The sequence below is a fragment of the Nomascus leucogenys genome, chromosome 6 (genome assembly GCF_006542625.1).
Source record: "Nomascus leucogenys isolate Asia chromosome 6, Asia_NLE_v1, whole genome shotgun sequence".
In the NCBI taxonomy this organism is placed as follows: Eukaryota; Metazoa; Chordata; class Mammalia; order Primates; family Hylobatidae; genus Nomascus; species Nomascus leucogenys.
In genome coordinates this window covers 119,955,586-119,980,849 of record NC_044386.1, presented here as the reverse complement: position 1 = coordinate 119,980,849, position 25,264 = coordinate 119,955,586, and the positions used below count along the sequence as shown (strand labels likewise).

At 44.5% G+C, this 25,264-nt stretch overlaps 2 protein-coding genes, 2 non-coding genes and 1 pseudogene across 10 annotated transcripts in view; all 5 read right to left on the bottom strand.

The window, feature by feature from the left end:
• Positions 1 to 3,369, bottom strand: part of CERS3 (ceramide synthase 3) — a 140,253-nt gene extending 136,884 nt beyond the window's left edge. Inside the window, exon 1 of one of the 4 annotated variants that reach the window (XM_003277548.3) lies at positions 3,302 to 3,369. The gene's annotated coding sequence lies outside the window, so the exon portion shown is untranslated. Of the gene's footprint in view, positions 1 to 2,471; positions 2,743 to 3,297 lie in introns of those variants that run through there. The other 3 variants (XM_012507172.2, XM_030813848.1, XM_003277549.4) reach the window with 3 other exon arrangements.
• Positions 3,370 to 9,413: 6,044 nt separating this feature from the next.
• LOC115835622 lies at positions 9,414 to 9,518 on the bottom strand. Its single transcript, XR_004030657.1, has one exon. It is a non-coding gene; the product is annotated as a U6 spliceosomal RNA (small nuclear RNA).
• Positions 9,519 to 11,099: 1,581 nt separating this feature from the next.
• LOC100591597 lies at positions 11,100 to 13,104 on the bottom strand (annotated as a pseudogene).
• Positions 13,105 to 14,061: 957 nt separating this feature from the next.
• Positions 14,062 to 14,168, bottom strand: LOC115835817. The gene has a single exon (XR_004030826.1). It is a non-coding gene; the product is annotated as a U6 spliceosomal RNA (small nuclear RNA).
• An 8,422-nt stretch (positions 14,169 to 22,590) lies between these two features.
• The window catches only part of LINS1 (lines homolog 1), a 32,223-nt gene continuing 29,549 nt past the window's right edge, over positions 22,591 to 25,264 (bottom strand). For all 4 annotated transcript variants that reach the window (XM_003277551.4, XM_030815102.1, XM_030815101.1 and 1 more), the window contains one exon: positions 22,591 to 23,477. In XM_003277551.4, the coding sequence (XP_003277599.2) occupies positions 22,598 to 23,477 (880 nt within the window). In that variant the 3' untranslated portion in view covers positions 22,591 to 22,597. The remainder of the gene's footprint in view (positions 23,478 to 25,264) is intronic.

Sequence of the window (25,264 nt, the reverse complement as noted above, 5' to 3'; positions counted from 1 at the left end):
AAGACGGGATGATTTCTATTCACTTATCTCTGTTCAGACAGATGACTCATAGCTTCCCTGAAATAAGCTTGCCAAAAATTAGTCTCTCATTAAAAAAAGGAGTAAAAATTAAATTTACTAAAAAGTAGTAACGTCACAATATTTAGATAAATAAATTATAACATTCATTCATTCATTTATGGAGCTGTCATCAAAGCAGTTATGACACTAGTAAGTATGGTAAAAATAAAAATAATTTGCTTGATCCTGTTAAACTCTCTGCAAGGCCTATTTACAAAATGGGATACTAGTCATTTACAATTAAATGTCTGGACTAACCACTAGAGGATAAATTGTACGCCAGGAAATTATTTCCTAGAAATATGGTCCATACTTTCAGCTATTTAAATCCTTAAAATCAAAATCAACCAATGAATCAATCAAAATAGAAAATATAAAACTAATTATTACAATAAGCATTAAGTGCTTCAACCTTTGCTCAAAACTAAAAAAAAAATCTTTTATCAAAGCCGAAATGAAAATTATCTGACTTGTTAATAATGGAACCCCTTCAGCCTCAGGAATGAACTATTATCAAGATCCTAAGCTTTCTGAAAAAGTAACATAATAACTGGAATAGAAAAGAAAACTCTTGGACTGTTGAACTTCTTTACTTTGTTTCAGCAGAAACAATGTAAAACAAAAGATCCTTATTTGGTCACACATGGCAACAGTAGAAGTAATGTATAAATCATGCATATTTTCATGCTAACAATAATGGCTCATGGCATCCATAATCGGCAACCGCCACAGTGACTGTTTTCACATATTGGAGCAATTCTGCCATTGCATTCCTTACAAGTCAGGAATGATCTATTCTTAGTGTGATAGATCAGACACCCAAACGCATGCCATGGTAATACTACGTAAAATAAATGTGAAACATGGAGCTAATTAGTGCATAAAATACCATTGAACTCTTCTATAGTTCCAATGTTGGAAATAATTAGTATGCAATAATTATTACTACCATAGGGCACTTTCTGTATATGTAACGAATTTATCCTGGTTCAAACTCAGTAACAATTTTAAGAATGTAATTCACAATAAATACATGTTATATCATGATCTAATACAAATACCCCTACAAATATATATGTATATGTATGAACATATACATATATACACATGTATATAACTGAAACCACATTTTCACAAAATAATACTTATTTATGCTATCTATTTGTGATAAACTCTATTGCCTATTCAGGTCTAATTTTTTTTTTTTTTTTTTTTTTTTTTGGAGATGGAGTCTTGCTCTGTCACCCAGGCCGGAGTGCAGTAGTAGGATCTCAGCTCACTGCAACCTCCACCTCCTGGGTTAAAGTGATTCTCCTGCCTCAGCCTCCTGAGTAGCTGGGATTATAGGTGTCTGAAACCACACCTGGCTAGTTTTTGTATTTTTAGTAGAGGCAGGGTTTCACCATGTTGGCTAGGCTGGTCTCGAACTCCTGACCTCAGGTGATCCACCTGCCTCGGCCTCCTAAAGTGCTAGGATTACATGCATGAGCCACCATGCCTGTCATATTCAGGTCTAATTGAGACTGTTTATTTTGAAAACTATTGGTGTGGACCCTGGCCCTGGTTTTCTGACAGTTAATGCATGATGATGCACACTTACGCTGCCCAAACCAACCTAACTGGACTGCTTTACCATTTCCACACTCCACATACTACTTAGATTTTGTTCTCATTTCAGGTGATTTAAAACATTTTCTAATGAGAGTTTTGAAATCGGGGGTAAGCTCAAATATCAGAGTGATTCAGTCCTCTGAACTATGACCACAAGTGAAGGCCTCCCTCCCTCCTTCCCTCCTTCCCTCCTTCCCTCCTTCCTTCCTTCCTTGTTTTGCTCTTTGCCCAGGCTGGACTGCAATAGCACGATCTCGGCTCACTGTCACCTCTGCCTCCTGGGTTCAAGCGATTCTGCTGCCTCAGCCTCCCCAGTAGCTGGGATCACAGATGCCCACCACCACGCTCGGCTTATTTTTGTATTTTGAGTAGAGATGGGGGTTTCACCATGTTGACCAGGCTAGTTTCAAACTCTTGACCTCAGGTGATCTGCTCGCCTCAGCCTCTCAAAGTGCTGGGATTACAGGCGTGTGCCACCGCGCCTGGCCGTGGGTAGGTGCCTTTCTTACCTTTGAGGTCCTAGCATCTATAATTGTAAGTTCTGGGTACATTCTGGACCCTCGATACATGTTCTGAATTTGAGAATAAGTAAAAGGGTATCTTTAGCGTTCGTTTAGTCATGATACAGGGCTAATAACTTATACCTGGGAAAAACAAGGAACACTCCAGAAGGCTTTGTAGCCGGGGTAAAGGGGATGGTGGCAGTGGAATCACGTCCAGGCCTCCAGCACATTTCAGGGCTCCCCACTGAATCCCCCACCTCGGCACCCAGCAGGAACCTGGGCCGGATCCCTGTTTACCTGGGTGGGGTTAGTGTCCAGAGGAGGGGGGCCCAACCCAGCAACCCTCTTCTCAATTTGCAACGTAGAAACCCACGAAAGTAATTACAAACTTGTTAACCGCTGGGCACTCTTAACGGACTTTGCAAGGCCCAGTACACAGGGCTGCAGCCAGGGGGCGGCGACTGGGCCCCAGGACACCGCCTGTGCGAGGACGGGGACTCTGGGCCTTGGCCTGCCAGCGAACAGGGGCCCTCTCTCGGCCTTGACCTCCGCGGGGACACGGGCCCTCTGTCGGCCTTGACCTGCGCGGGGACACGGGCCCTCTGTCGGCCTCGGCCTGCGCGGGGACTCGGGCCCTCTGTCGGCCTCGGCCTGCGCGGGGACTCGGGCCCTCTGTCGGCCTCGACCTGCGCGGGGACACGGGCGCTCTGTCGGCCTCGACCTGCGCGGGGACACGGGCCCTCTGTCGGCCTCGGCCTGGGCCTGCGCGGGGACACGGGCCCTCTGTCGGCCTCGGCCTGCGCGGGGACTCGGGCCCTCTGTCGGCCTCGACCTGCGCGGGGACACGGGCCCTCTGTCGGCCTCGGCCTGCGCGGGGACTCGGGCCCTCTGTCGGCCTCGACCTGCGCGGGGACACGGGCCCTCTGTCGGCCTCGGCCTGCGCGGGGACACGGGCCCTCTGTCGGCCTCGGCCTGGGCCTGCGCGGGGACAAGGACCCTCGGCGGGGGTCTGGGCGGCACCTGCTGGGGGCGCGGTCCGGCAGCCCCACACACCGCGGTGGGCAGGGCCCGAGGGCCGTCCTCCCTCCACCTCCCTTCCCCTCATGCGCCCCGGGCCCCGCACCTGCCTCCTCCTCCGTCCTGGGCCGAGGCGCGTCCGCGAGGCCGGGCGAGGGGTCTCCGCCGCGGTGCATCCTGGGACACCGCCCCTCGAGCCCGGGGCGAGGATGCCGGCCAAGGCAGCGCCCAACCGACCACCGGCTCCTTTCCTGGGTGCCCTTTTCAGGTACTTCCCCTGGACCACAGTCGTCCTACACTGGCCTCGCGAGACAGGCATCACTCGTGAGTGCGTCAGAGGGGCTAAGCAGCTGACCTGAGCTGCACAGCTGGCACCCGGCACTGCTGAGGTTTGCACCTGGGCCTTCCATGATTCCGAACCCAGCGCCTTACACAACCTCTTCAGAAGGTGAAAGCGCGAATGGTCTACAGGCTGTTGGTACGAAGGGGAAGCCGTTCTAGAGTAAGTCCGTAAGCACCCATGGATTGTCTCAGCCGGCAAGCCCAGATCTGCAGCCATTTCCCATAATAAGGTTCAATCAACAGAGACGGAAAAACAGAACATAGATAAGACGAGGCAATGAAAACATCCCCAGCAAAAGAGAACAGGGAGCATTGTTTCTCTGAATATTTGACTAAAATACAAATCTAGGAAAACCATTTACATGCAGTGAGCTGTGATGGCACCACTGCACTTAAGCGTGGGTGACAGACTGAGACCCTGTCTCCAAAAGACAAAACAAAACATTTACAGAGGAGACAGTATAGCAGAGTAGGGGAAAACAGGCATCGTAGCCATACAGCTCTGGGTTTACACTCGACTCATTCACTAACTTTGGGATGTGTGACTTCAGACTTTTTAGTGTTTTTTTTTTCTTTCTGTTTTATTTTATTTATTATTATTTTTTAAGATGGAGTCTCACACTGTCACCAGGCTGGGGTGCCGTGGCGCGATCTCGGCTCACTGCAACCTCTGCCTCCTGGGTTCAAGCGATTCTCCTGCCTCAGCCTCTGGAATATCTGGGACTACAGCCATGTGCCACCACGCCCAGCTAATTTTTGTATTTTTAGTAGAGACAGGGTTTCACCATGTTGGCCAGGATGGTCTCAATCTCTTGACCTCGTGATCCGCCTGCCTTGGCCTCCCAAAGTGCTGAGATTACAGGAGTGAGCCACTGCACCCAGCCTCTTTTTTTTTTTTTTTCTTTTTTTTGGAGACAGAGTCTCACTCTCACCCAGGCTGGAGTGCAGTGGCACAATCACAGCTTACCGCAGCCTTAACTTGCTGAGCTCAGGGGATCCTCTCGCCCCAGCCTCCTGAGTAACCACAGGCATGAGCCACCATAGCCGACTAATTTTTGTATTTTTTTGTAGAGACAGGGTTTCACCATGTTGCCCAGGCTGATCTCCAACTCCTGGGCTCAAGCAATCTGCCCACCTTGCCTCCCAAAGTGCTAGGATTACAGATGTGAGCCTCCACGCCCAGCCTTGTTGGTGCTTTTTAATAGCCTTTTGACACACTAATTCCCTCATGAGTAAAACCTGCTTTGGATGTAATGAATTGAATTGACACGGAAGAAGATCAAATCGGGTATGAAGAAGTAAAGAGGGCCAGGTGCGGTGGCTCACGCCTATAATCCCAGCACTTTGGGAGGCCGAGGCAGGTGGATCACCTGAGGTCAGGGGTTCGAGACCAGCCTGACTAACATGGTGAAACCCCATCTCTACTAAAAATACAAAATTAGGTGGGCATGGTGGTGCATGCCTGTAATCCCAGCTACCTGGGAGGCTGAGACCTGGGAGGCGGAGTTTGCAGCGAGCCGAGATTGTGCCGTTGCACTCCAGCCTGGGTAACAAGAGCAACTCCGTCTCAAAAAAAAAAAAAAAATGTGGGATGGGTCTATAAAAGCATCGTATTGCCATTAACAAAAAGAATGGCAACCAAAAGACATACTCTGATATACAAAGTCTCAGAAAATATTTCTTTCTTCTTAGGCAATTGTTGGGATGCATACATTGTTGGGATGCATGCATAACCCAGCCATTTTTCCTGGAAACATTACCAAAGAAAGGAACCCAAATTAAGATTTTCTCATTAGACACATCATGAAATAGAGTAAAGACTAAATAATAAATACAATGGTGATAACAAAATGTAGCGTAAAAATCAAGAATAAAATTTGAGGAGAAGATATATACTGTAAAAAATCATTGGGAATAGCAATTTGGTTTATAAATTCAAGTGAAATTAACAATGGCCAGAAAGCTGAAGGGGGCAGGAAGCCCATTACATGTGTAATTTACTTCAGTCCTGGCTTTGATGACTAAAAAAAGGAATTTTCAAGCCTATTTTTTGAAAAGAGGAGAAAGGTGCCTGGGTGCAAAGGCTCATGCCTGTAATCCTAGTGCTTTGGGAGGCTGATGTGGGAGGATCACTTGAGGCTGAGTTTGAAACCAACCTGGGCAACATAGTGAGACTCTATCTCTACAAACAAATGTAAAAGGCTGGGCATGGTGGCACACGCCATAGTCTCAGCTACTCGGGGGGCTGATGGGGGAGGATCACTTGCACACAAGAGTTTCAAGGCTGCAGTGGGCCACCATGATTGTGTCACTGCACTCCAGCCTGGGTGACAGAGGTAGACCCTGTCTCCAAAAAACTAAAAAATAAAAGCATAGAAAGGCAATGATTTGGCTGGGCGTGGTGGCTCACACCTACAATCCCAGCACTTCGGGAGGCTGAGGCAGGCAGATCTCTTGAGGTCAGGAGTTGGAGACCAACCTGGCCAACATGGTGAAACCCTGTCTCTACTAAAGATACAAAAGTTAGCTGGGTGTGGTGGTGCACGTCTGTAATCCCAGCTACTCAGGTGGCTGAGACAGAATTGTTTGAACCCAGGAGGCAGAGGCTGCAGTGAGCTGAGATTGTGCCACTGCACTCCAGCCTGGGCGACAGAGTGAGACTTGGTCTCAAAAAAAAGAAAGGCAATGATTTAAAGCAGATATATTTTCCAAATAACTGTAAGAGAGAAATACAAATCACTAACAATCCATATGCAACCCAAAACAAAGGAAACACTACAATAAAATGACAAATATGTAATTTATGACAAGAAAAATTATTTGAGGTTACACCTATGTATGTTTCACTTTAATAAAAAGGAAAAAGAGGCAAAAGCTTGTCACTTGTGTTTGTATTATAAAATTCATTTTTTTATCTGCTACTTATAAATACTCAGGCCAAAGAAATTACACCAAAAGGTTTAGACTAAAAGTCACATAATGTAGCGGTGGAACCTCAAAGCCTGGCCTTGGATTATCCCCATGCACTTTCCTCTACATACTACGGTTTTTTTTCTTAAAAGATACAAAGTTTTATTAAACAAACCTGGAATCAACATTATTACATAAATTAGACAGCAGTAAAAATTTCCAAGGGCATATATACAAATCACAGTGATTTCCATGGTGCAACAAACAGACAGGATTAAAAATAGGCACTCCCCTCCCCGACCCCCCATGAGAAGGCGAGATCACCCCACAGGGCTCCCAGTTCCAGCTCGCCAAGGGGTGCACAAACCTGCAAAGGCACTCTGCTTGTGGGCATGGCATCTGGCAGCAGTCACAGGGGCCCCAGAAGCACATTGGCAACATGGTGAGGCTGCCCAGTGTTCAGCACAAAAAAAGAATTTGGCTACGACAGCTGAGCAGAGCTCAACAGCCATCTCAGAGCACAAGGACTGTGGAAAGGCTTCAAATCCCACCTGCTAAAACACACACGTAACGTCTTTTACATACAGAACAGACGTGTCCACCATGGAAAATCAAACTAAGCCTCAAAAGAACTTCCCAACACATGATAATTTACAGAGAACTGTGACAGGGCATCCTCCTTTTATTAGGAAGGACTGTTCTGCTGGGCGCAAGGCCATAAAGTTTGCAAAGCAAACTTGATTATGAAAAGACTTGGTGAAAATACAGCCCCCACCTTCACCAAGACACACACACACACACACACACACACACACACACACACACCCCAAATAAATTATCCAAATGCATTAAGACACCTGTTCTTGTGCTTTTCTTCTTGCTTTTGTTAGGTGAATCCCATCCGTTTAAGTTAGACTAATTAGAAGGACTTCTTGCCTCCATCGGCAACAGAGAAAAACAGTGCATAAGACCCCTCCAATGTGTGTAAAATTCATGCTAGGTAGATTGAAGGAAAAGTTAAGAGGAACCTGGCACCCCATTTGACATCTCTACAACTGGAGAAATCAAAGGCTGCAAGGCCTGTGTAGACCTGATGCAAAGTTAACTGGCTGTAAAAATAAAACCCAAGCCAGTGCTATCTTGCACTCTTCACTCAGTAGCTGGAGCAATGAATGATCCTGATGTTCTGGTGTGATATCTGTGCAGCCTGAGGTACACCCTGGCTACAGAGTTGAGCCTTGGGGTCTTTAACAGTATTAAGCCATAGTTTCACAGTTACAATGGTCCAAAGAACTAGAGGCCACATATGTCAAACACAGAAATGGCGAACACATCCCAAACCACTCAACTGTTTAGTTCCACTGGTGATTTTTTTAAATGGGTAGTGATTTCAAATGATTTGGTGGGTTTTTTTTTTTTTTCTTTTTCTTCAGAGCAAACAAATGATTTGGTCTTTAAGTATGCACAGAAAGAAACAAAACGCTGAACGAGAAATTCACTAACAAGTGATTGTGCAGTTGTTTGATGGGCATGGAGAGGGAGTGGGGCTGAACAGCATTTTGAGGGATGAAGCGTGCAATCTTACCCCACTGCTGGAGGGTTTCTGCTTCTAATTCTACCATGCTGACAGCAAATATAATTTGCCCATCGCTGGCTATAGATATGTTTAGGCTAAGCAGGATTTAGACTTCTGTTGGGAAGGAATTAGAAGAATTCAGTAGAGACAGTGTATACTATTCGGTTGTGACTTTATTTTCTTCCTGGTTTTATCAATGCCTATGAAAGCAGGCTGGTGGCATTTCCCGAGAAAAACAAGACTTGCCCCACTATACTTCCTGTTGTGGCATATCTATTTCCTAAAGATACTATCTTATAGTGTTCCAATTTAAGAAAATACTGCCAACTCATAAAATTACATGAAGCAAAGTACATTTGTAATTTTTTTCTGATACAAATTTTGTGATTATTGTAATGAATGTTCCTCCACATTTAGCACAGTGATTGTTTCACGTGATCATCTATGCGAAAATTTTGGAATGCCCACCCAGATAAACTATTTTTATTTATTTTTATTTTTATTGTTTGAGATGGAGTCTCGCCCTGTCTCCCAGGCTGGAGTGCAGTGGCACCATCCAGGCTCACTGCGGCCTCCGCTTCCTGAGTCCAAGCGATTCTCCTGCCTCAGCCTCCCGAGCAGCTGGGACCACAGGTGCCTGCCAGCACACCTAATTTTTGTAGTTTTAGTAGAGATGGGGCTTTCACCATGCTGGCTAGGCTGGTCTCGAACTCCCAACCTCGGGTGATCTGCCCGCCTCGGCCTCCCAGAGTGCTGGGATCATAGGCGTGAGCCACCATGCCCGGCTAGGTAAACTATTTTAAAATTATACATAGTGATTGTTCCATGTTAATAGCTCATTTTGATTAAATTAATCTCTACAGGACATTGGGCCATTTAAACTATGACCCTGCCATGGGGCAGTTACCAGGTAGCCTGTGTCACTTCAAATGTTGAAATGTGCGTGATGGTCAAAAGTGTGTTTCATACCATCACACGTTCTTGGAAGCACTTCCAATTTCTCATTTGTTCTGTATGGCTGGAGGCTGATTACAATGTCGGTAAAGAACAAGGTCATCAATGTGCTTGCATATTTCATTTTCACGCATATCTGTTCATAATTAAGGCAAGGCGTTTCAGGCTTTTCCTGATGCTAATTTTCATCTCAGTATGAAATCCTGGATAACAAAATAGGCAACCTAAAAATAGGCATTTTTTAGTACATGGACTCATGGGTCTATGTACTTTTTAAAGTGTGCTCAAGAAAAGTGTTTCATTTATGGTTTTATTAATAATTTTTAAAGCAGAATTTTCAATAATATTAATATGATTTATTTTTATAGTCAGCAAACATGAGACTTAATGCTTTTCCTTCTAGCTCCACATCTCAGTGCACAGTGTAACCTTTTTTTAAAAAAAATACGGAATGCGGCATGAACCTGTGGATCTTCCCTGCACAGGGGGCCCTGCTAATCTCCTCTGTGTCATTATAATTTTAGTACACCTGCTACTGAAGTCAGCACCAGTTTCACCTTCTCACATTCACGGTAAAAATGATGGGAAACTGCATGTGAAATGTTTAGACAATGATGGCCCTCAACTGTTAATCCCAACAGGATGGTGACAGACACACAGGCTGAAAATACAGTTGTCTAAAACATTTCCACATTTCATCATCTGAACATCATTTTCCACTAAGTTATTAATTGTAAAGACTTTATTCTACTGAACCTACTAATTATTCTCACCTACTGAGTTGACCTCCACGTGAAGAAAAGTCATTGATGAAAAAGGGTGGCTATGTTCTGTTTCTGCAATTTCACTGTGTTTTAACATTTTTTTCTTTTTATAGAGATGAGGTCTCGCTATGCTGCCCAGGCTGGTCTCAAACTCCTAGGCTCAAGCAATCCTCCTGCCTCGGCTTCCCCAAATCCTAGGATTACAGGAGTGAGCCACCACACCCAGCTTCACGGTCTTTTAAAGCCTCAAGGTGGACGTCTCCTACATTCCACCTTTCATTCCACTTTCAAAAGCACAAAGCCATTGCCTTTTTTTTTTTTTTTTTAAGACAGGGTCTCACTCCGTCACCCAGGCTGGAGTGCAGTGGTGTGATCTCGGATCACTGCAGCCTGGACCTCCCCGGGCTCAAGTGATCCTCTCATTTCAGCCTCTCTAGTAGCTGAGACTATAGGCATGCGCCACCATGCCCGGGTAATTTTTTTGTATTTTGTAGAGAGATGACGTCTCACCATGTTTCCCAGACTGGTCTCCAACTCCTGGACTCAAGCAATCCGCCCACCTCAGCCTCCCGAAGTGCTGGGACTACAGGAACAAGCCACTGCACCCAGCTTAGATGAAATTTTTGAATGTGACACAGAAGGTTTTTGTAAATACAGTACATTCCTCCAACAACTTCAATGTCATTGTAGATTCTTGGAATAAATTTGCTCCCATATCTTCTTCTCTTTGTTTCTTCTTTTAAAGTCTCAAGTTACCAGATAGGAAGCACTAAAGATACGGAAGGTGGACCTCCGCATATTTTCTTCACCCAAACTAAAAAATGCATGCGAAATGATCTTTTTTAAATCCATGCAACATACCTTCAGATGTTGTCCCCAAGAGAAGAGATTTTTGAAAAAACAAATTGAAAAATAAAAATTATAGGCTCTATGAAGTATGAACATTTACAACGTCGCACAATTTCTGTGGATCTGCCATAATGACTTCTATGTATACACACAGGCGCGCACACACACACAATTTGTGGTTATAATTGAGGAAGTCCAGTTCAAAATTATAAACTTAAGTCTACGAGAAAAACCAAGACATCACAGTAGGAACACTAAAGGATAAGATAAAATCTACAACCAAACAATTTTCAAAACCTTCCTACACTGTGGAATTCCAGTTGCTTAAATAACGCCAGTTGCATTAATTTCAACTGTGCTCTGATCTGTTTCTACACATCCAGGCACACAGACAGAAAAGCGGAAATGTCCTTATCACGGGAAGAAGACATTGCTTCTGGTCTGCTTAGCTGCAGTTCCTTGTTCCAGGCAGATTCCAGCCTTCCCGTTTCTTGCAGATGTGAGCTCCTGTCCTCAGAAATTCTGGAAGTTTTCTAAAACCTTCTGCGGCACGGTCGCGGCTGTGTCCCAGTCATTCTCGGGGTAAGTTTCGAAGTTGGAGGTGCCGCCGTCGCGGGCTATCTTGGGCACGATGGGGGGCTTCAGTATTTTCTGCGGAACAGCTTCCCAGACCACGGAGCGGAACCACCGATGCGTTGCGCTTCATTCGCCCCGTGCTTCATGTTTCCTGACCACCTTGTTCTGTCAACCACGAGCAGTTTCTTTTTCTTTTTTTTTTTTTTTTTTGAGACGGAGTCTCGCTGTTGCCCAGGCTGGAGTTCAGTGGCGCGATCTCGGCTCACTGCAAGCTCCGCCTCCCGGGTTCACGCCATTCTCCTGCCTCAGCCTCTCCGAGTAGCTGGGACTACAGGCGCCCGCCACCACGCCCGGCTAATTTTTTTATATTTTTAGTAGAGACGGGGTTTCACTGTGGTCTCGACCTCCTGACCTCGTGATCCGCCCGCCTCGGCCTCCCAAAGTGCTGGGATTACAAGCGTGAGCCACCGCGCCCGGCCGAGCAGTTTCTTAATGAGGTCTTTTACATGGAAATCCAAATGTCTGGGGAAATCTATTTTGCCTGCAAGAATTTTCTGATAAATGCCAAACGTGTTGACACACACACACACACAGACACACACACACACACACACACACACACGGAGGAAACCTGAGAGCATCTGGAATATCAGAATGCCAGGGCCCACCAGTCCACGGCCCTTCCGCGACCCTCGCTCTGAATGACTTCGGGGGCCAGGTGCTCGGCTGTTCCGTAGAGGGTCCAAGTCCTGTCTACCAGCTTCTTGGCGAACCCAAAGTCCGCGAGCCTGATGTGGCCGTCCCTGTCCAGCAGGACGTTCTCCGGCCTCGAGTCCCTGTGGACGATCCCCTTGCAGGGCAGGATGGCGCAGATGATCCCCGCAGAGCAGAAGCGCCCCGGGCCGCGCAGGTGGCTGACGAGCTCGCCGCCGGCACGCGCTCCATGCGCCCGTGGAGGAAGCGCTAGTCACGCCTCGTCCAGAACAGCCCGCTGAGGACCGCGGGGATGACTTGCTTCAGGACGCGCCTCTCCATGTACACGCGCTGCACCTGCTTCAGGCGGATGACGTCGGGAGCGCTCAGCAACTTGAGGGCGAAGAAGCGCTTGGCCGTCCTCTCCTGCACCGGGTACCCCCGCCCGAACGTCCCACGGTGCCCACGGTGGCCGGCGTGTCGCAGTCCTGCAGGCGGTGGGCAGGCGGCTCCGGCGACCGCGCCTCGGGGCTGGGGCAGAGCGCGGGCGCCCAGCCGGGGGTCTCCTCCGCCACCTCTCGGGGGTCGCTCTCCGCCACGGCCGCCTGGGCCAGTCTGGGCTCCTCCATGGCGACGCACTCAGGTCCGGGGCACCGGGCCAGGCCGGAGAGCTCGGGGAGCCGGGCTTCCCGGGACGCGGCCTCGGAGGGCGGCGCGGCGGCGGCATAACCGAGGCTCCCCGTGCGCGCCCTCGCCTCTCGGTGCGCGGCCCGGCCCGGCTGACAACGCCCCCGGGTGGCAGCAGCCGCCGGCCTCGGCGGTTGGGGCAGGGGGCGAGCACCGAGTGCCGCGCGCGGCGGGGAACACGGGGACCGCGGCCCGGGCTGCGGGGGCAGGGAAGGGGCCCTGCGCATTCCCGGTCTCGCGCCCTTCGCCTCCTGCAGCTCGGTAGCAGCGAGCGCGCTCTACGGTATTTTTGTTTTTGTTTTTGTTTTTTTACCAGCTGATTCACAACTCAATTAGCACAGCGAGGGTGGACAATTCGGACTGCCTAAGTATCCCAGCACCGTCTGTTCTACATATCACTATTCCAAATGGCATGCTGCTGTGTCTGTGAATCCAGCCTCCCACAGTGGGTATGTCACCATTGACCTATAACAATTGGACTCTGTTTCCAAATCCCCAGGTGAAGCTGCGCTGACATGCCTTCTGTCCATACAGACCTTTCCAAGACTCAGCTATTTGTGATCACCCCCAAATGTTACCCTGATTCTATTACCAATTTGTAATAAAACTCACTTGTATGGTGGAAAGGCTGTTGCCAATTAATTTTATTTTCGTTTGTCACCCATCTTCCCTTCCATGTAATAGTCAAATTGTTTATTGTACATATTAAAAATGACACACAATCAAGAGGGCATGTGCTATATTCAAGCAAAGAATGCTATGTGAGCCAGGCGTGGTGCCTCACGCCTGTAATCCCAGCACTTTGGGAGGCCAAGGGGGGTGGATCAATTGAGGTCAGGGGTTTTGAGACTAGCCAGGCCAACACGATGAAATCCCATTTCTACTAAAAATATGAAAAAAAAAAAAAAAAAAAAGCTGGGCATAGTGGCACACGCTTGTAATCCTAGCTACTTGGGAGGCTGAGGCAGGAGAATTGCTTAAACCCAGGAGGTGGAGGTTGCAGTGAGCCAAGATTGCACCACTGCACTCCAGTCTGGGCAACAGAATGAGATGCCATCTCAAAAAAAAAAAAAAAATGCTATGCGATACAAAAATGATGTACTTGTCAATAATCCGGTGAGTCAGGGGAACCCTTTCTCTTTATTGTGGAGAAAAATAGCACAATCAGAAAAAACATTAAAAGATAATTTTCAGGAAAACTGATAGTTAAAAATCCAATTCTGTTTTACACAAGTAGTCTTTTGTGTTTTGCAGAAAAACAAATATCCGTTGATTTGGAGATGGACAATATATGGTCCTTAGCAAATAAAAGAAGTTCGGCTGTGGGGAAACCTGCCCTTCCTCATAATTTATTGAATAGCTTAAAAAGATGTCATCAGCAATTATAAATGTGCTTCTGGGGTGCTTACTTCACAGGCCTCAAAGGGAGAAATGAGTCTGACAGCAGCCTTGAGGCACTTAAAAAACACACACACATTCTGATTGCCACCCCTAGAAAGTGCTTTTTTTTTTAAAGTTAAAAAATATGAAATGCTTCATAAATTTACGGGTCATCCTTGATCAGGGGCCATGCTAATCTTCTCTGTATCATTCCAATTTTAGTATATGCGCTGCCAATATAAGCATAGAAAGTGCTTTTCAGATGGCCGGGCACAGTGGCTCATGCCTGTAATCCCAGCACTTTGGGAGGCCTAAGTGGGCAGATCACCTGAGGTCAGGAGTCAGAGACCAGCCTGACCAACACTGAGAAACACCGTCTCTACTAAAAATATAAAATTAGCTGGGTGTGGTGGTGCATGCCTGTAATACCAGCTACTTGGGAGGCAGAGGCAGGAGAATCGCTTGAACCCGGGAGGTGGAGGTTGTGGTGAGCCAGGATAGTGCCAGTGCAAATTTTTCAGGTAAAACCATGCTTCAACTCTACTGCCTTCAGTGATTAGGTAGGCTCTACCAAACAGCAAACACCTGAGCCATTCTCACTGGAGAGAAAATCACAGGCAGATCACGTTCCATATCTCAATGCTTCTAAATATCAGAGAACTGCTGGCACAGTGGTGTGTGCCTGTAATCTCAGCTACTTGGGAGGCTGAGGCAGGAGGATCCTTTGAGCCCAGGAGTTTGAGACTAGTCTGGGCAACATAGTGAGATTCCATTGCAAAAAAACAGTATGTGAAGTAAATTTAAAATAAATATCACAGAAGTGTACTTTGAAAACAAAGCAAAAATCCTGAAAAGGAAAAACACAAACAATCCAGAGTGTGCACAAGCATGTATTGTACCCAATGCAGTAAGTAACTGGACTACAGTTCATTCCAACTACTCGGTAAGGTTCACTGTGAACTGCAAACTTAGAAAGGGATCACTGTTTGCTTTTCCTTTATCTTAAAAAAATATATAGGCCAGCTTTGCAATTAAGAGGGGATAACTGGTGTTTACTGTAAAGGCTTTGATGTGAGTTCAGCTCTACCCTCTTTAAAATAACCAGAAAAACTCAGAAATGGTTTGCTAGTCTGATCTATGATCCTATGGTTAGAAAAGGCATTTTATCAACCATAATTTTCAAATGTGCATTTTGATAAAGCAAGACAATTTTTATACTGTCATAAGTGACAATCAAGACCAATTAAAGTTTAATATTTAGGTCAAGTGTCCAAACATCTGGGCAGTCCACGTCTGCCAAGTGCAGCCTAGTGGGTTGTGTTAAGGAAGAGGTGGGAGGTACAGCAGCAAGTCCAGCTGGTGCCCAGGGAGATATATTGGATGTCTGGAACATCGCCTTTGGTGATTGTGTTAAAACTATTTCTGACTTGAATGGTATTGTTTTCAGCCTGTCATTTCAAAGGTGCAACCCAAAATGCCAGTATTATTTGTGTGCAGGGAATACAAATAAATTGAACACCACCGTCCTTGGTTTCTACCTCTTCCCCTCCTGTGCACACTTGGGTCCACCTAAAATTTCTGTCTTAAACATCGTCAACTACTTCCTGATGGTCAAATCATCTGGTGGTTTCTCGGATCTCATCCCACTGTTGCTGTCAGAGATACTAAACCCCACATAAATTTTCCTTCTCAAAGCTCTATAAAACCTTTCTTAGTTTCCTCATAGTATTTTCTGTTCTCCTGCCTCAGATTTCCCTCACTTTCCTTCTTCTATCCAGTACTCCCCCTACCCACCCTCACCTTTTCTCTCTCCACTCTCAGGGCAATCACACTTTCTTCCATGATTTTCATAATACTTGTACACAAATGACTCATATTTGGCTCTGTCCTTCTGATTTTCAACAGAGCATTTCTAACTCTCTGCTGGATGCCACGCTGTGCTGATAACACTGTCAGAAGTCACTCAGGTGAGAAATGAACTTTTCTTCCTCCTAAGGCTTCCTACTTTCTTATCTGAGTAAACAGAGCAGCATCTCAGCATGCCGGTGAAACAATGGCTCTTTATTTCAGGTTGATCCTGTTCCTCCTTTTTAAATTCTTTTTTCCACTTATACATGCACCCATTATTTAAAGACTAAGTCTTTCCGTTCTAAAAACTTTCCTTGAATTTCTTTTGTACTTTCTCTTTTCCAGTCCTTTTTTTCTCTTTCAGGTACTTCTATTATTCAGTTATTGGACCTTGGTGACCAGTTCTCACATTATATCATCTCTCTCCTGTTTCCTAATTTCTTTGTCCTGTTGCTGTAAAATCTAGATTTCCTCAACTTATTTTTACTACATTTCTACTTTTTCATTTTTGCTATCACATTATTAATTTATAAAAGGTATTTGTTTCCCCACTGAATATTTTTTTCTTTTTTGAGGCAGGGTCTTGCCCTGCTCTGTCACCCAGGCTGGAGTGCAGTGGTGCGATTATATGATTATAGTTCACTGTAACCTCAAACTCCTGGGTCCAAGCCATCCTTCTGCCAAGCCTCTCAAGTAGCTGGGACTACTATACTCAGCTATTTAGGGTGTTTTTTTGGAGAGACAGAGTCTCATGATGTTGCCCAGGCTGGTCTTAAACTCCTGGGCTCAAGTGATTCTCTTGCGTTGGCCTCCCAAAGTGCTGGAATTACAGGTGTAAGCTGCCATGCCCAGCCCCTCACTGAATATTTTTTACGTAGTATCCTTTATAATTTCTTTGAGGGTATTGATAAATTAACTTCCTCTTTGTTTAATCTGTTTCGTGTTTGTTTTGATCTCTGCCTTTTGGGTTAGAGGCTTTCCCCTAATTCCTGATGATCCTTGGCTGTTCACTCACATTATATGTAAGAGTGAGCCACTAAATGCCAATTAGCTCTATGTACATGGTGATATTTGCCACTGTGGGCTTCATAGTAGGATGATTTGGCTGGGGAATTTATTTGGGGAACCCCAATATCAGTGTCTTTAGATCTTTTTTCTTGGGTTTGTTAAATTCCCCAGAAAAGTCTCTTCTAGCCTCCTAGTTAGAGTTAGAAGTGTTCTGGCAGTAGAGTTGGGGAGAAGGCCGGGGAGGATGGTGGTTATATTTAGTATGTAAATATTTAATTCATCCTGTTTTCAGGATGTTATTCCTATCTCCAGCTGTGTCTGGTGTTCCCCAGGTCCAAAGACCTGTTGTTTCACACTCTCCGGGAATAAACCTCTAATCTGCTAGGTGGTGGAGAGAGCAATGGCTGACTACATGGAATGGGGTAGAGGATCTAGAAGTAATTGTTTCCTGGATTGCTTTTCCACCCACCACCCTATGGTACAGCATGGTGCTCAGGACTACAGGCACCTGACCCTTCAGAGGAATCCAGCTCATAAGTCAGATTTTTCAGTTTTCCCCATTCCAGACAGGAATGTAATGTTCCTGGGTCGACTAGGTTAGTTTGAACGCGCCACTGCAAAATTGTAACTGAGACAGTGAAAGAGATCCGACCTAACCAATTCCATCTTGCTTCTAACCTCCAAGCTGTCCTCGTTCATCCCTGGGCATAGGCTGCACTAATTTTGGGAGGAATTTAGTTTATAGTTTAAAACAAAGATAAGAGGCAAATCCCCTTCTTGCCTGGGGACTAGACTGCCTTTGTAGGATTAACAAATTAGTCACAAGACTAGAGATTATGGTTCAGGAGTCATGCAGCTGGAGGCTGCAAGATTCTGACCCTCCCTAAACCGCTCCTAAGTCAGTAACTATTTTGCAGACCCTGCACTTGATGGATCAGCTGGCACCACCCAGATCGATAAACTGGCTCATCTGATCTTGGCTCTTGTGGCCCCCACCCAGGAACTGACTCAGCACAAGAAGACAGCTTTAATTCCCTGATCTCTTCTCTTACCCAACCAATCAGCACTCTTGACTCACATCCCCTACCCACCAAATTATCCTTAAAAACTCTGATCCCTGAATGCTTGGAAAGACCGATTTGAGTTATAATAAAACTCCAGTCTCCCCCACAGCCAGCTCTGTGTGAATTACTCTTTCTTTATTGAGATTCCTGTCTTGATAAATCGGCTCTGTTTAGGGAGCGGGCAAGATGAACCCACTGGGCGGTTACGAGTTTTCAATCTACCTACCTTTGAGCTTCCGAAATCGTTTTCTCCTTTTCCATTTTCTCCTCATGTGTCTTGTTGCTTGTGATTTGGCCTCTTCATTGTTATCAGTGGGTGTCTGAAGGCAGAGAAGCTGATGTGAGCATTCAGCCAGGCCTGGATCCCATTCCCATTGCCCTTGCCTTCAGTGGGATTTTTGCAATAAACTCTTCCCAATCTTTGTGCTTGTCAATCTAGCCACTATATTGCCACTAAAGTCACTTTCTTCAAATACAAAACCAGTCATTTACTCAAAAACCTCATCAGCTGTCCACCGTGTATAGAAAAGTCAATACTCCTTAGCACATTACTCAAGGTCTTGGATGACCTGACTCCAATGTAAGTTCATTGTGTGACTTACACCACCTACCACACATATCCAAAGCTGCAACAATTTTAGTTTTAACAGTGTACATCCCTCATCTTCTGTCTTGAAGGCAGGGAATTATGTAGGGAGTCTGAGAAGAGGTTGGAACCCAACTACCTGAATCCATTACTTCAGCTCTGCCACTTTACTGGCTGGGTGATCTTGGGCAAGCTACTTAATCTCCATGTCTGCAAAACAATAATAATAATAATAATGATAATAGGACCTACTTTCTAACATTGTTACAAGGATTAGAAGAGCACTTAAAACAGTGGCTAGCAAGTAGGAAGTGCAAGGTAAGGATAATTATTATAATTCTCTGCACATCTGTCTCCTCCAGTAGATTAGATTATCAAGTCCGTGGAGAAGGATCACTTCTCATTTATTCAACATTTGTGCTGTGCCTATGATGTAACAATGTAAAAAGAGCTTAGCAAATGGAAAGACTGTTGACTTATGGTTCAAATATAATGTGACAAATGATACAACAGGAAAGAGCAAAGTGCAGAGAATAGAGCATGCAAAATTGAATGGTGAAGAACAGATGGGGGAAGGCTTCACAATCTAACACTGAAGACAGGGCTTGATGAATGAATATGTAAGAGCCAAGAGTTGTGCTAGGAACAGTGGATGGGGAGAAAACCACAGACAGGCTGGAGAAGCAGGTTGGGGCCAATTGCACAAGGCCCTGCATAACCTGTTTACACTTTATTGTTTGACCAGTTAATCTCACTGTTCTAGCATATCGGGCGTGTCAGAGAATTATGAGGAGTCAAAGTATTTTCTTATTAATAATAGCTGAAATGTGGGTAGTTAACTTTTTTTTTGAGACGGAGTTTTGCTCTTGTTGCCCAAGCTGGAGTGCAATGGAGCGATCTCGGCTCACTGCAGCCTCTGCCTCTGGGGTTCAAGCGATTCTCCTGCCTCAGCCTCCCGTGTAGCTGGGATTACGGGTGTGTGCCACCACACCTGGCTTTTTTTTTTTGTATTTTTAGTAGAGACGGGGTTTCACCATGTTGGCCATGCTGGTCTCGGACTCCTGACCTCAGGTGATCCACCCGCCTCGGCCTCCCAAAGTGCTGGGATTACAGGAGTGAGCCACCACGCCTGGCTAGGTACTTGACATCTTAAAAATAAATCAGGACACACTCCCAAATGATGCTGAACAAAAGAATACATTATCTATGACTCCATTTATAAAAGAAAGAGAAAACCAGGCAAAGACTGTCTCTGTTCTCTCAGTTCATGACACAGTAACCTTCGGGGTGGACAGTGACAGGGAGAGGATTCAAGAGGGACTTCTGGGTGCCTCATGCTATTTCTTGATCTGGGAACTGGCTCCACCGGTGTGCTGTTTCTGAATTCAAAAAGCTGTATACTTACAGTGCACTTTTCTGTATCTTTTCTGCTTTAAAATAAGTAAGCTGGGTGCATGGCACCGTGTGCTCACTTGTATTTCCATATGCTTTTACTGGAAGGGGTGAGGTTACAGACTGCTCTTGTGTTGTACTCTGGGAATTCACTGTGCAGACATATATCAATAGTTTTGTGTTCCTTTAAGACATAACTCTGGGAATAGCGCTTAGATGCTCAGAAAGGCCAAGGATAGTGATCACACCAGCCAAGGGTCACCTTTAGCAAGACCAGGGCTTACTGAGTGTGTGATGAATTGACTTACACTTGAGTTAGTTACAAATGTAGAGATTCTGAAACACCAACTTTGCATACCTGTAAGATTGCTTTTCCCTCATTTTACATGTAATGAGGGGCTGACAGTTCCTTGTTAACCTTATAGAGAAACACAAGTCAAAACCACTTCTGCATAAGCATGAGTTATAATGCATTCAATATTTATGTACCCTTAGGAACAAGAGTCGATTTTTTTTTATTTTCCCAGTTATTTCCATTAAAAAACAGCCATGTGTCACTTGACAGGGACATGTTCTGAGAAGTGAGTTGTAAGGCAATTTTGTTGTCATGTCATGTATGTCACAGAGTATACTCAACAATCCTAGATAGCATAGCCTACTACACACCTGGGCTGTATGGTAGAGCCCATTGTTCCTAGGCTACAAACCTGTACACAGCATGTTACTGTACTGAATACTGTAGGCAACTGTAACACAGTAGTAAGTATGTGTGTATCTAAACATGCCTAAACATAGGACAGTTACAGTAAAAATAATGGCTTGATAGTCTTATGGGACCACTGTACTATGTGGTCTGTTATTGAAATATCCTAACGCAGTGCTGCATGTATCCAGCTAAAAATAGTACAAAAAGATAAGAATTTGTCTTCCACATCAGACCTGTCTCCCAAGGCAACCACTGTTATGACTTTCTTATATAGTCTTACATACATATTTTATACATGCACAAAAGCATTTCTATGAATGTGTATTACTCCTGCCCTGCTTCTTGCCCTAAATAATTACAAGCCCCATATATTTACTTGTTTTTTTACTGGAGATGTTTCACATCCACAAACATGCATAAAATGCATATAGTATTCCACTGACTATACAAAGTCTGACTTACTTTACCAGGTATTTCTAGTAAAACTCTAAAACCTTAATTTTTTTACAAATAATGTGGCATCCTTGAATACACATTCTTTGACGTGCTTTTTCAATTATGGTAGAAACTGCCTCAATGCATAGCCTTACCAACAGCATGTTAAACGCAAACCTTTTGACCTTTGCATTGCTATTTGGCTAACACTGGTACTTCACTGTTATTTTAATCAGCAACCTTCTATTTAGCTCCACTGACTTTTCCATTTCTACCTGAATTAAGTACTAAACTGTTGCAAATACCATAGCCTTAATATATATTTTAATGTCTGGTAGGTTTAGTCTTTGTTCTGTTTCTCTGCAAAGAGATCATTAAAAAAAAATTTACAGGCAATATTTTAGACTGCCTTAATGCCAGACTTAGCAGCACAATATAGCTATTGCTCCTATTACACAAACATATTAAAATTGAATTTACTGCTACCCCTCCTCAAGAATATGGAACATAATTATTCATGTCACAATTTTAAATAGGAAAATTATGTAGTGATTAAATTTTTTTTTAGGAAGAATCATGTTCATACAGTAGGCCAGATATAATCACTTCTCAAAGAAACAGCTAAGATTTTACATTTTTAATATATTGCTTTCTGTGTAAATCCCCCAGAAGGAAATAGTAACGGTATTTGGTTAGTGACCCTCCTGGATTCAAGTCCATCAAGAACACGTGAAAGTGGCCTTATCTGGGATTAGGGTCTTTGCAGCTGTCATCAAGTTGAGATCATAATGGGTGAGGGTGGGTCCTAATCCAATGACCGATGTCCTTGTAGGAGGGAAACTGGACACAGACACAGGAAAATGCTATGTGAGGCAGGAACTGGAGTGACGCCACTACAAGACAAGGGACACCACGGCTGGCTGGCTGCCACCAGAAGCCAGAAAGGGGCAGGATGGGATTCTTCTCCAGACCCTGAGGGCATTGCCCTGCTGAACCTTGAGTTTGGACTCTGGCCTCCAAAACTATGAGAATAACTTCAGGTGTCTGAAGCTGCAGCACATGTGGCGAGTTGCTACGGCAGCCCTAGTTAGGGAGCGCAATCGCCACCCCCGATTTTGTGCCAGTTAGAACTGCCATAAATCTCCCGCGGTACACAGCTGTATTGAGTGACTTGTTGTTTGATGCCTCTTTTTCAGTCCCCAGGTTGCTTCCAATAAGGCAAAAAGTAAGAACTTGTTTAGAAAACCCAGCCGGGCACAGTGGCTCATGCCTGTAATCCCAGCACTTTGGGAGGCCGGGCAGGTGGATCACTTGAGGTCAGGAGTTCAAGACCAGCCTGGCAACATGGTGAAACCCCCGTCTCTACTAAAAATACAAAAATTAGCTGGGCGTGGTGGCGGGCACCTGTAATTCCAGCTACTCGGGAGACTGAGGCAGGAGAATTGCTTGAACCCAGGAGGTGGAGGATGCAGTGACCTGAGTCATGCCACTGCACTCCAGCCTGGGTGACAGAATGAGACTCTGTCTCAAAAAAAAAAAGAAAACCCTTTTGTGGTGATTATTTTATACTATTACCTCATTGAGACATACTTGATATTAAGGAAAAAGAATACCTGGAAAATAAAATGCCAATGTTTTACAAAGTGTTCATAGTTTTATTACTTATCACCTCTATGTATTTTAACAACCTCAAAAGTGCAGTTGGATTATATGGGAAAAGATTTTTCTTTTGCAAACGGCAGATGGCACCTTGTAGCTCCCGGAAGCATTTTACTATTCTGTAAAATATTCCCACTTCAGAGATGACATCATCTGGGGCTACTTCACAATCAAAGGAGAAGGCAGTATCAAATTCTTTCGGAACCAGAGGCCTTGATGGAGGCTCAAGGCTAAATTCTTTTTTATCCCTGCTTGTCCCAGCTGCATCCTGAATCTCCTTAGTTGCTTGCTGGTGTAAAGACGTCTGTTCACTGTCAGCTAAACACTGGTCTGCGGATTCCACTTCAGAATCATCAGAGCTGTCGTAATCTACCAGACTTTGAGAGGCCCGGGGGGAAGACAGACTAGAAGCACACATGGTGTGAGTCCCCTTGGACATCACAGCTTTCAGTGGTTCAGGCGGAGCATCGGAAGCCCAGGAGTGCCGAGCACACACATCTCTGTGACCATGAGGAGCAGTCAAATGATGGGGTATTGTTCGGTTGGTGCTTTGGTCTTGGACAAGTGAGGGGACACAGCCACAAATACTTATGTCATATTTAGATTCAGTTGCATCAAAGTTATTGCAAATGGTGAAAAAATCATCCCAGTCCTTTTGCAGTAATTTTAAATATCTCACAAAATATTCAAGAAAACAGGTTTCTGATGAAATCAAAAAGTCAAGAAGAACTGTAGAATCAAATCCTATATTTTTTAAGAAGAACAAGAAAATACAGTGAGGATTATAGCCATTTTCATGTGTGTGATGGTCCCATATTTCTTTTCCCTGAGTCAAGCTTTCAGTGGCTTCACATCCTCTGAAAATGAAGATAATGGAGAATGCAGATTAACGACCTTACAAAAATAAACAGTTTTAACAGATATAATTCACATATCATAAATTAACCTATTAGATTACTTTCAAATCTATGCATCACTTCTTAAAAGAAAAAGTTTCAAAACCCATTCCTTTCCCTGTAAGCTCTAAATAAATCTGACTCAGTAAAGCAAAATCCACTGACTTCGGCAGTTCTAGTTTTTGTCTGCCCAATAAAAGTTCTCTGTCGTTCTTTCTCTTGACATCAGAATTCCTCATTCTTACAGGTAACCAATTCCATGTGGTAAGATAATTCCTAAACCTCCTTCCTTACCCTCCTCAACAAGGGTGGGCATGTGACCCAGACTGACCAATCAGAGCACTCCATGCTCCTGGCCACAGTGACTGGTTCTGACAAGCCTCTGTGACCCAAGTGGGTTAATCAGATCTCCCCTGGGACTTTTGCTGGCGCTATGGGAGATTATAACTGTAAGGCTGAGGTAAGCCTTGAACTGCTGGTGGCCATGCCTTGAGAATGAATTCAAAACTGTGAGACAGAGAAAAATTGAGAAGTGATTGATGACACGATTATAGTCCCTATACATATAGTTATACCTGACTCCAACTTGACCCTTTAGAATTCCCAGTTATGAGCCAATAAACGCTGGTTTTTGCTCAAATTAGAGTTGGTTTCTATCATTTACAACCAAAAAAATCTTAACAAATACAACTACATCTGAAAAAAAACTGTCTATGTTGTAAGCACATGCCTCTCTGGACACACTGAACTGGAATTAAGAAAGTGAGAAATTCACACACAAAGTGAGTTTCAATCAGGGGTTTCTACTTCCTGAGGAGTAAGGAGCTAACTTTGAGTACAATTAAGATACACTCTTACAGGCATGTGCATTTTCAGACTGAATTTGTATTTGACCATTTTGAACCTAATTCAAATCACATGCAGGAATTTTGTGTTCTTGATTAGAATCTTTTGAAAATCGGCCCCAAACACTTAAGAGTCTAAGAGCAGCCATTGCCAGCAGTGTCATAATACAAGTAAGTACTGGCAGCACAACGCTGCACCACAGATGATTAGCAAGAAATCCCTTTCTCCCAGGCCAAGAAAGAAATGGAAATAAAGCAAATATGTGAGGGTTTTAATAAAGCAGAAGCAGAAACAGTGGAAAAGGTCATTGGTTATTAGCTTCATAACCAATTATAGATATTCGCCACAAAAAGATATTACCCCAAGTACAGCTATTTTAATAAAGCAGAGACAATCAGTATAAATCATCAGTAACATAACTTAACCAATTTCAGACATTTGCCTCAAGAAGGTAGCAGCCCAAATTCGACTGAATATTGAAACGAAAATTCAGAACAGCTCCTTTGATTATTTCTAAGTTTGTATTCACCTTCACAAAGGCAAAGATCATCTTACTGAAGCTTAATACAAAAAAGTAAGTCTTGGGGTGAAAAGAGGTCTTAAATGAACAACAATTAAGATTCAGAGAAGTGTACTTACTGGAGACTAAATCAGAAGCCATGTTTTCAGATGCCAATCTAGTGATACTACATGACATCTATCTGCCCAGCCAGCCAAGTTTTCACAGTGATGCAAATGCAATCTCCTTTTCATGTAAGTGAGGGTTAAAGAAAGGAACTGCAACTTATGAGGAAACCACAGGATGTTTTCCCCCAAATGATGCAAAATAAGCAACATGCCCAGCACATTCTCAGAAATGTTTTCTGCTTTCCTGACTTGTAGGCCGTTCAATAATTACTTTA